This window comes from Berghia stephanieae, chromosome 4, assembly GCF_034508935.2.
Source record: "Berghia stephanieae isolate SIO BIC M18660-M18661 chromosome 4, UCSD_Bste_1.3, whole genome shotgun sequence".
In the NCBI taxonomy this organism is placed as follows: Eukaryota; Metazoa; Mollusca; class Gastropoda; order Nudibranchia; family Aeolidiidae; genus Berghia; species Berghia stephanieae.
In genome coordinates, this window is record NC_088363.1 from 92,151,914 (window position 1) to 92,163,819 (window position 11,906).

Sequence of the window (11,906 nt, forward strand, 5' to 3'; positions counted from 1 at the left end):
TACTTTTAGTTGTATAAAAGAAAATTGTTGTATACCTTATATTAATTTCTCCTATTTTGCTTGATTCAAGTGCTTTCAGCCTTATGATTTTATATTGTTTTTCACATTCTTGGCATGGTGACAATAATAACCCTGAATTTTGATTGTTGTGTATTTTATTATCATCAAAGTGATATTTGCTTTCAGTGATTTTCGCTAGTCAAAGACCTCATTTGTTTTGAACATCTGTGGAATTATTTGATTTAGTTTTTATCTTTTTTTTCTCTTAAGTTGAATTTTGAAAAAATAAAAATAAATAATAACTGGAAATAAAAAATATCTCTTTTATAGTGTAAGAAAGCTGATGCTTTGTCGACACTTGTCTTCATCATTTAACTGGGAGAAATTGCCGATAAAATCTAGATCATTTCCTTTGAGTTACTTATCACATTATCACTAACACATTATCAAAATGACATTTGGCAGCACCTTATCCATCTCATCATCGTGGGTGGGGTTCTTGACCTCCCAAAGTGGGCAGGGAGGTACATAATGTCTTCTATCCCTCTATGTCTGTTTTTCAACTTGCTTTCTGTCTTTGTCTTGGAATGAAATTATTAGGTTTTGTCCTGGCCCTGAGGGAGGGAAACAGTCAAATATATAGTTAACTTTGGGAGATAATATTTTTTTTCTTGTAAATCATCTCTCTGTTCTGCACTGTATTATTTTTCCTTTTACATATGTACGATTTGTAAACATTTGAGTGTATTCCTTTTGGCAGGGACCTGTGCTTGTGTCTGGATGAGACATTTAGTGATCTCAAACTAAGTACACTAATAGTGTGCTCTTGGAATCTGCATCTGTTCACTATTGGAACCAATTCCCCTTTGTCTTGCTCATTCTTGGGTGCTTTAATTGTAATTCTAGAACTATTTACTATCCCATTTTCTTCCTTTTTACTGGCGCGGGTAGAAAAAAAAAAGTGACACAGCATGAAATATACAGTTGTTTATAATTTTGTGGCTGACGGCAAATTCTTAATTTAGTGCTGATTGCCTGAGTTGATATATAATTCATTGGAGGCTTGAAGATTCTGTCCCTTTTAAAAGAAAAGTCATACATCCCCTTATTCTTTGTTGGAGACTTCCTATTGCTTGGCATTTCTTCGTGGGATCAACCACTAACTTGTTATTTTAATGAATTGAACCGCTTTGTAATTTTGTCTATGGTTTTTGTACATTGCCATTTACATTTATTCATATAGGTATATCAGTGCTGGTGGTTTTTCTCCGATCCACGGAAAACCGCGATTTTGGAATCCAGAGGAGGAATTTCCTCCTTTTAAAATTTTCAATTTCTCGAAACAATGTGCTAGCAATGAGAGAGTTGATGTGTGGTGGAACCGGAACATACAGGTGCAGTTTCCCCACTCTCCAGGAGTTAGCTAGAGTATCAATGATAGTCTATCATCTCAATTGCTCTAAAAGTGGGGTTTAGTGCAGTAGAAATGGGGCTTAAAGGCAATCGTTCAACATTTTCCTACTTTTCACTTTTTGTCACCATCAGCATTGACAAATGTAAGAGCCTGTACAAAAGGTCGTTTTCGTAACATTCATCACAAAAAAAAAAAAACAACAACTAAAAAACAACAAAAAATAAGACTTATTAAAGTGTTGAAAAAGGGAGGACAAAGTTAATGCTCTGTCCACAATTTTTAAAGACCTCTATTTGTGCTAGGGCATCGGTTTTCGCGTTATATTTCAACCCAAAGAAACTGTTGAAAGCAAATTTTGTTATTGGCTTTTCAGGATGACTAGTATTTGAGTGTTTTTGACGAATTTTACACTTTGCCACCTTTTGGTGCAGCCTTATATATATATTAATTATTTATTTATTTATTTTTATTTTATTTTCATCCAACGAGTTATTTTTTATACTGAATTTTTTTTTTGGATATACCTGATAATAATGATGATGAAAATTTTAAATAAGAGTGATAACATGATAATATGATGATAATCACCATTACCATCATAAAAAAGATCATTTTTATTTCCATGGGGAAATTTGTCTTGAGTGTCTGATACAACCTTAGATTAAAATAAGCTGCATTGCTTTGTTTTTCCTTCAGCGAGTAAAGACGTGTGATTTGCCCAGGGCCATACATTGCATGCAGTCTTTGTGTGTTTGACTTGCCTAGGCCACACATGGCAGTTTCAGCCTGTTTGTGGGTGTGTATGTGTGTTGGACCTGCTCAAGGCCACACATGGCAGCCTGTGTGTGTCAAACTGGGCACCTCCATATTAGGAAGTGAATGCCATATTGTTGTGTCAGGCTTCAAACTAACTATGATAATGTGATAATGAGTACTCCCTGATGCTTGGGTTAATGCACAGTTGTAATAAATGTGCGGCGATGTGGTATTATGGTATGACACTCGCTTTCGGATCGGAAGTTCCTGGGTTCGCTCGGCGCATAGGTGAGTCCTTGGAAAAGGCTCTTTACTTACATTCTCTCACCGTATTTAGGTGTAAAATGAGGACCTGGTCGTTAACAGCATTGTCTCTGTCCGGAAAAAAAAATGTAATATCGCCTAACAGGCATCATGTCTTGTTCTACTTGTTACGTTTTGCTGTTAGTCAGTGACCCTTTGTGAAGCGCTTTGAGCATGGCTAGTGCATTTGCCCTATATAAAAGCTCAAGTTTTTTTTTTGTTTTTTTTTTTTGTTTTTAAAATTTATTTTTTTTTATATAAATACGATCATGCATTGTCTCACAAGTTCGGTAAAAAATGATAATGAATTTGCATCACTTAATCAGAAGTTTAGATTTTTTTGAAAACCTTTCAGTTCTTTAAATAATAATAGAATTTAAAGAGAGATAGAGATTGAGAGAGAAAAAAAAAACGACTTCCATTTCATTGACAAGATCTTGAGATAAATATCCGTATCCATGACGTGATTTCATTTTTTTATTTACAGGTGTGAGTTTTGATCCTCGTAAAAGAAATTTCTCAGAGGAAGAACTTAAGCCACAGCCAATTATCAAGAAATCGAAAAAGGTATTTTGATATAGAAAAAAATGATGTCAGAAAGGAAAATGAAAGAGTGAATTTTATGAGGTAGAAAATGCAAGGTTCCGGGCTAAATTTATCCATATTTTTTATAAGGCAAGCGATTTTAAAAGCATTAATGTATGGGATTAATGAATTAATTTTAGTGAAAATCATTGAGGAGAGAGAGAAAGCAGTTCATGGGATAAAGGAAATTCTAATGGTAGAAGTAAATTATTCTGTATTTTTCAGGATGAGTAACTTCCCTTTTTTTTTCTATCTTGATCTGGGAAGGCTTTGAGTTTGTTAGTATTTCAAGTGTCATTATTTAGTTGATAAATCCTGATTGTTGTTGCTTTAAGTTTGGATGTTCTTGTGGTTAAAAATATAGTCATGATAATAATTCTTGAAAAGACTTTTCCGAGTTATCGAATATTTGATTCAAGCAGGAGTGAATAAGTTGTTTTTAAAACATTTTTCATCTCAATTTTTAATCACAAGGAGTAAATAATTATTCTGCATTTGTTTATTTTGGGCTTGTTTACTTTTCTTTTATTTAACAAAAAATATTTTTTTACTTTTTTACTTTTTGTTTGTTTATTTGGACCACAATTTGGAAGAGATTAAGTGAATCAAAATTGGATTGTGATATTTTAACCAGCATCCTTTTGTTACTTATTGTTTTCAATATTATAAAACTTTGGGCTTAACCATTTTTTGACAATTAAAACTTGTGTTTCTATGGTCATCTATTCTTTTTAGACATCTGATTAGGTAAATTGTGAAAGGGTATAGAGTAGGAAATGAAAAGATGAGAAGTGAATGTTCCATGCATAATTTTTCTTATCCTAAACAGAAAGGAACTTGTGTAGAAACTTTAATTGAAGGGATTTTAAAAAACAACAAGCATTCAAGTTTTATATTGATTACTTAGATTTGACTATCATTTACCTTCTTGGGAACATCTGGGAAATATTGCATGTATGACACAGACAATTTGCATTAACCTGATTGTTCGTTTTATTTCAGTGTGAGCTGATGTGATATTTCTTTGTGCTGTTTCAGATATTTGTTCCAGATGAACTCAAAGACGATAAATACTGGGCTCGGCGACTGAAAAATAATTATGCTGCCAAGCGTTCACGGGATGCCAGACGAGTCAAGGAGAATCAGATTGCTCTTAGGGCAGCTTATCTTGAAAAGGAGAACAAATGCCTTAAGGAAGAGATGGCCAAGTTGCGGAAAGAAAATGCCAAGCTAAAGACAATTGCAGACAAATACGAGCCTGGTGCAGGAGCAGCGGCGTCATCGTCATCGAGCATGGATGGTTCTTGGTCAGCCCTCTCGTCCGATTTGTGAAACAAGAAGCAAGTTACTATTCGTCTATGATTCTAAACGGCTAACTTTGAATGAATAATATAACCAATCTTTTGAAACCTTGAGTTTTTAACCAGACAAAAGCTCTCTGTTCCGTTATCCTAATAAAGCTTGTGTTGTACCCTTGAAATTCACTATTTGTTTTAGCTAAGGGATTGACTTCGTGTAGTCACTAGATTAATAAGAGGGATGGCATCTATCCAAGCAAATGTTATCTAAGGTCCAGGAATTTCAATATACATTTGCTCTTTTTTAAGGTAAAGAATTTCTTGAATGCTTCACTTAATCTTGGTATTCATTCCCATCCACAATGACAATAACGTAAAAATTTGTTTTTTTAAGCAAAATGTTTTGTATTCTCTAATTTTTCCAAGACCGGATAGTTGTTATGATTGGTGTTCACAACCCTCTGTTTCCATTCACTTGGAGGAGAACAAAAAATGTCTCATAAATCATACCATTCGTTTCAGCTTTTGGAGTCTATTGGGTATTTTCTTAATCCAAATCCAATTTTTACATAAAATTATGGTCAAACTTTTTTATTTTGATATGGCAAAATATGTGTAAATACACCTTAGGAATGTTGATTTTTCTTATAGAATAGAATGGGACTTGATCATGATAAATATTCTGCATTGCTAGGGCCAAATTTGTGGCACTGAGAGACTGGGGGGTTAGCCGTTTTTTGAAGCAACAATCATGAATGACTTGCTTTCATGCATGATGTGAAATGAAAAGATGATCTTTTATTTGGTGAATGGCAGTTTTCAAGGGACATAAAATAGGTCCTTTCCGACAGATTTCATGATAGACGAGACAAGTTGGTCAAACTATTTTCATCAGATGTGTCTTCATTATATCATCATAACAACTGCATGTGTCATTGGTATTGACTAATAATATGATTATGCTTTGAGTGTCCATTGCTGATGCTATTGTTATTGTCATTATTATTATTATTATTATTATTATTATTATTATTATTATTATTATTATTATTATTATTATTATTATTATTATTATTATTATTAATTATTATTATTTGTAATACTAATCAATATATTTTTTAAACTGTTAGTAATTTCAGCTCGAGCATCAGTTCAGGTGTGACTTTCGGTTAATATATTGAAAATATTGTTGAAAGCTAACTCAGTTATCATGAGTTGTTGAAAAAATAATCTTAGTCTTTCCATGGAAGGGTCTTTTCTAAGATCAGTGTTAAACATTTTATTTGTATCTATTTCTAAATATGTAAATTTTGTAATATATAATGATTAGGATTAGATTGTTCTATCCCATATTTTGTATATATAGATGATAGGATCTTGTCAGTTAAACCATCGTTTCATAAAATCAAAAACCTCTTTAGCAGTCACATTCAAGTATAGCTTGAAAAACATTGAGCAAGTCGCCTTAATCAAAGAGAAATGTCGAATGATATTGAAATTCTTTGATGAATTATTTTGGATATTTTCAACCCTGTTTTTGAATTTTCTTTATGCAGCAAGAGATAAAAATCCTTATTCAAAAGGACTCTGGGGTGGGGTTCCCAACCTTCCATAGTGGGCAGGGAGGTACTTGCTGTGTCTTCTATACCCCTTATGTTTTCCAATTGCTTTTTGTCTTTGTCTTGGTATGAGATTACTCAGTTTTGTCTTGAGTTTTTGATTAGGAGGGAAACTGTCGAATATATAGTTATAGTTTTGGGAGATTATATTTTTTTTCCTATTAAATCATCTCTCTGTTATGTAATATTATTTTTTTATTTTTAACATATGATTTGTAAATATTTGAGTGTATTCCTATTAGTGGGATCTTATGCTGGTGTCTGAATGAGACTTTAGGTGATCTCAAACTAAGTACACTGATAGTGTGCTCTTGGAATCTACATCTTTTCTCTATTCGAACCAATTCCCTTTTGTCTTACTTGCTCTTGGGTGCTTTAATTGTAATTCTAGAACTTTTTACTATCCAATTTCTTCCTTTTTACTGACGCTGATATGACCTATATGGGTTGCAACCTCGGTAAAACTCTTAAAAACAAAAATAAAACATAATCTTTCTTTTGTTAAGACACTAAGATAACCTACCAGGTCCTGTAGCTGAAATACCAAAATAGATAGTAAGAGTCCATATTTAAAGATCAAGTAAGACACTAAGATAACCTACCAGGTCCTGTAGCTTAAATACCAAAATAGATAGTAAGAGTCCATATTTAAAGATCAAGTAAATATCTGAAGATAGTAAAACTGTCAGTTGGTTTTTATTTTTTTTATGGATATATCAACTCCTGTAAATACTTTTTGTATTTCTTAGCTCACTTATACTCTATCTCAACATAACCAGGACTTGGGTTTTTGCTTTTGATGAAACAAAATATGTTTCTATTCTATAATGCGTTACCCACTTTTACACATCCCCAATGTGTTGAAGGTTGCATGACAAACTTTAAGCAAGCCTGAACGAAAGCTCTCAAGATCTATTTAATTCCATTTTTTTTTCAACATTAATTTGAATTTAATTTCATCTATTAATTAAAGAAACCTTAGATGGGCAACGAATTCATATTTCGTTTTAAAGTTGAAAACTTTATAGATTTATGATGATATTATTATTTTATTATTCCAAATTTTTTATTTTTAAAAATAATATTTTTAAAAATTTATTTATTTATTTATTATTTTTTTTTTTTTGTGTGTCAAATCTCTTGTTTCTTTTGTTATAAAACAAAGCATGATCACAGTTTACCCGAAATACCGAATCTATATTTTGTCATGATAATTGTGATACGTTGACGTTGATGGGTTTGTCATGTCATATTATGTTGTGGTTGTACATAATATTAAGAGAAAAACAACTCTCATCAGTATATTGATTTGGAAATAAAGAGGTCATGATATTCATGATTTCTCTAAAAGTGTTTTGTGCTATAGTTGTCATCATCACATTCGTCTTGTGGAAGAGTCGTACTTCATTTATTTACATTTGCAAACCATTTTATCTCTTTATTTTTTTAGTCCACTGTGAAATATAACAGATTTATTTTACAATGTTACAATGTTTTAAATGTATTATGAAGAAACGTTTATTTTTATTTTGTTGTTGAAATTGTTGTTTTAATTTTTCTTAATGGATTCATAGTTGTTCATAATGGATTCATAGTTGTTCATAATGGATTCATAGTTGTTCATCTGCTGCCACAAAGGATCTTGGTCTTTTTTTTTTTTTTTCAATCCTAAACTTTAAGGTTGCTTTACTGACAATTTGGGACAGTTTATGTTGTCTGGATGGGGTTCCCGATCTCTCATGGTGGGCAAGGTGGCACTTCCAGTGTCTTCTATCCCCTTATAGCTTTTTTCCAATTTGCTTTCTTTCGTTGGCTTGGATTGAGATTACTTGGTTTAGTCCTGACCCTGCTTGAAATCCTTGGCTGGGAGGGAAACAGTCAAATGCATAGTCATTGTTTTGGGAGTTCTTTTTTTTCCTTGTTGATCATCTCTCTGTTATGTATTATTATATTTGTTATTTTCAATGTATAATGTAAGCATTTGAGTGTATTCCTCTTTGTTGGATTTTGTGCTTGTGTCCGGATGAGACTTATAGGTGATCTCAAACTAAGTACATTGGTGGTGTGCTCTTGGAATCTACATCTGATCCCTATTTGTTCCCAGTTCCCCTTTGTTTTACTTTTCTTGGGTGCTTTAATTGTAATTCTAGAATTTGACTTTCCCATTTTCTTCCTTTTTACTTGTGCTGATCTAACCTAAATGTGTTGCAAGCGCAGTAAAACCCTTAAAAACAAAACATAGTGGGCAGGGAGGCTGTCTTTGTCTTGGAATGAAATTACTTAGTTTTGTAGTTTTGTCCTGACCCTGGCTGGAATCCTTTGCTGGAGGGAAACACATCTCTCTGTTATGTTTTGTTATTTTATCATTTTTAACATGATTTATAAATATTTGAGTGTATTCCTCTTAGTGGGATCCATAATCGCTGTACATTGTATAATCATTTTTTGTTTCTTTTGTTTTCATTTCCTTGATTAAGATAATTGTGTTGTGCTCATTGTGTATGTTGTTTCCTGAAAATGTGATTTAAAATTTAAAGGTGTAGTTTTGTAACACTTGTGTTGATTATTGTAGTTGCCGGGTGTCGAGTTTAATGTTTTTATAAAACAGTGAAAGCGAAATGGTTAGCTCAAAAATGAAAAGATTGAAGAATTTTCTTTGCGTATATTATTGGGAACACCGCAGTGTAAGTCAGATGATCTCCCATAGTGGGCAGGGAGGCACATACTGTGTCTTCTATCCCCTTATATCTGTTTTCCAAGATGCTTTCTGTATTTGTCTTGGAATGAGATTACTTGGTTTTGTTCTGGCCCTGGCTCGGAGGAAACAGTATAGTTTTGGGAGATGATATTTTTTGTTTTGTAAATCATTTCTGTTATGCATTGTAATATTTTTATTTTATATATGTGGTTTGTAAGTATTCAAGTGTGTTCCTCTTAGCGGAGGCCTGTGCTTGTGTCTGGATGAGACATTTAGGTGATTTAAAACTAAGTACACTGATAGTCTGCTCTTGGAATCTACATATGTTCACTATTTGAACTAATTCCTCTTTGTCTTCCTTTATCTTGGGACTTTAATTGTAATTCTAGAACTTTTAACTATCCCATTTTCTTCCTTTTTTTACCGGCGCTGATATGACCTAAATGTGTTGTTTGTGTTACACCGTAAAACTCTTAAAACAAAACAAAAACAAGTAAGATGGTGAAGTCCTTTGATATTAGGAATTTTTTCTTCTTATGAAAGTGTTTCACCTGCTCTTTATTTTTAAAAAATTTTATTCACTGTTGCTGTTTTTGTGTTGTGTTATCCTGTGTAAAATAACAATGTGAAATTGAATGTAAGCTTCAATTTAATTGTGAAAACAGATAGAATGGACATTTCGGGTCAACAAACAGGATAAATGAAACACTACAGATGAATGAGATGATGTGTCTCATTCATCTGTAGTGTTTTATTCATCCTGTCTGTTGACCAGAAATGTCCATTCTGTTTTCGTAATTAAATTGGAGCTTACATTCAATATCACATTATTTATTTATTCAAGCTTCGAGCAGCAACATTGACATTATCCTGTGTTATGAGTTTTTTAAAAATTGAAGAAGATAAATGATGACTTGCTCAATAATTTTAATGTAGTCACAGATGGTGTGGTTTAAAAAAATACGTTAAAAAAATATATATTGAATACAGTAAAAAAAAAAAAAAGTTATAGAAAGTATTTGTGTGTGAGAGATAGGGAGAGGGAGAGGTTTAACTCACTCAACCTTAACACTGACTATATCCGTAGTTTACCGGGGTTACTTTTACCCCATGCCTATTTATTACATTTCTCCAAGACAAATTATAGGTTTAGTATCAAAGCTAATGATTTAATTTTTACATGTCAATGGTAGTTGAATAAAACTATCCTGGGTGGGGATCCTGACTTCCCATAGCGGGCAGGGAGGTACATACTGTGTCTTCTATCCCCTTATGTCTGTTTTCCAACATGCTTTCTGTCTTTGTCTTGGAATGAGATTACTTGATTTTGTCCTGGCCCTGGTCGGAGTCCTGGCTGGGAGGGAAACAGTCAAATGCATAGTTATTGTTTTGGGAGATGATATTTTTTTCCTTGTAAATCATCTCTCTGTTATGTATTCTTATATATGTTATTTTAAATGTATAATGTAAGCATTTGAGTGTGTTCCTCTTTGTTGGATTTTGTTCTTGTGTCCGGATGAGATTTATAGGTGGTCTCAAACTAAGTACATTGATGGTATGCTCTTGGAATCTACATCTGATCCCTATTTGTTCTCAGTTCCCCTTTGTCTTACTTTTTCTTGGATGCTTTAATTGTAATTCTAAAACTTTTTACTATCCCATTTTCTTCCTTTTTACTGGCGCTGATATAACCTAAATGTGTTGCAAGCGCCGTAAAACCCTTAAAAACAAAAAACAATAAAACTATCCATGTACATGCTCGTTTTTAATACATTTTTTTCCAATTTTGAAAAGTAGCAAAAATCTCTAGGATTGAGTGAGTTAACACATGTATATATAATTCCTTTTCAAAATGTTGATTCATGTTATCCCTGCCCACAATTACATTTTGTTAGTTAAAATAAAATGTAAGATCACTCACCATTTCATTATAATTTTCTTTTTATCAGGAAATGACCAATTAATTTTAAATTTTAAAAAAATTAATTCCTGTTTTCAGCATGCAGTATTTCTGGTTAATATAAAGATAGTTCAATCTGTCCATAACGTTTTGGGTGTCATTTCTGTTTTATATGAATGGCACCACAACTAAAGCTAGTGTTCATGAATATAGAGTCAAGTGGAACCCCCTTTCCTTTGTTTCTACCCATACCTCCTCTCCCTTATCCCTTATCCCTTCCTAAAATTGATCAATTGACAAAGCTAGAATACGGTCCTAAACAATCCGATTATACAAGCTATATTGTTTAAGTATTTTTATTCATAATTGATTGTATATGGTAACATTATTTCCTTCTTTTTTTTTTTCTATCCTCTATCTGTTACTGTAACCTCAGCTCACTTGTTATTAGACAAACAGCCAATTTGATATTAAATTTATATAACCAGCGACAGCTATTGTTCTAGAAATAAATGTTGCAATATTAAGTACATAGTTGATTTTAAATGACTTTTGAGACTAAAACTTATTATTTTGATGATATTGATATTATACAGAGCTGCCAAACTTGCAATTAACTTTACCAACGAAGGCGATGCTATACCTTTTTCCATCTCCCCTTGGCCGGATTATTATGTAGCTCTTTTTTAAAAGAGTGTAAGTAAGAATACATTGTTTTTTAAATATGGGTCAACGATGTTGAAATTTTAAGTTCAAATAATTTCCACTTAAATTATGAGTTTGGCAGCTCTGAAATGTATTTTGAAAATTCCAACTGTTATCTTAGACTTCGTTTAAGTATCCCCTTCATTGTTGTCACGGTAAAGTGTGGACTAAATAAACTTCAAAAGATAAATAAAAGTTTAGATAATTACGGTGTTGCAGTTCTAGAGTTTTATTGATTTATGTTGTGCATTATTTGACCTGTATTTAAGGAGAACCTCACTAAGGAAGCTACTAGTTTCGAATTGCGAGCGCTTCTGGTAGGGTTTCCTCTATCCATGTGTTTAATCTGTTACTTGTTACCCCTGGGTGGGGTTCCTGGCCTCCCATAGTGGGCAGGGAGGTACATACTTGTAACTTTATTCAGTTGACAAAATTACTTTTAGGGTAACAACTGCAAAATAACAATAAATAACAAAATGTTACTAAAGCTCGCAACACAACATATTAACAATGTATAACACTACATAGCTCCCGCCAGAGCTTTTGTTCATTTGTCATAAATCCAGCCGATCAGGGGGTTTGGATAATCGTCCCCTTTCAGTGCGTTTGGATTCGGTCTGCAACGTTT

General features: G+C 32.7%; 1 protein-coding gene across 3 annotated transcripts in view; it reads left to right on the plus strand.

Annotated features, from left to right (window-relative positions):
- The window catches only part of LOC144971577 (thyrotroph embryonic factor-like), a 30,408-nt gene extending 18,922 nt beyond the window's left edge, over window positions 1–11,486 (plus strand). For all 3 annotated transcript variants that reach the window (XM_078912621.1, XM_078912622.1, XM_078912623.1), the window contains 2 exons: window positions 2,961–3,040; window positions 4,097–11,486. In XM_078912621.1, coding sequence (XP_078768747.1) covers window positions 2,961–3,040; window positions 4,097–4,390 — 374 coding nt within the window. In that variant the 3' untranslated portion in view covers window positions 4,391–11,486. The remainder of the gene's footprint in view (window positions 1–2,960; window positions 3,041–4,096) is intronic.
- Window positions 11,487–11,906: the final 420 nt, after the last annotated feature.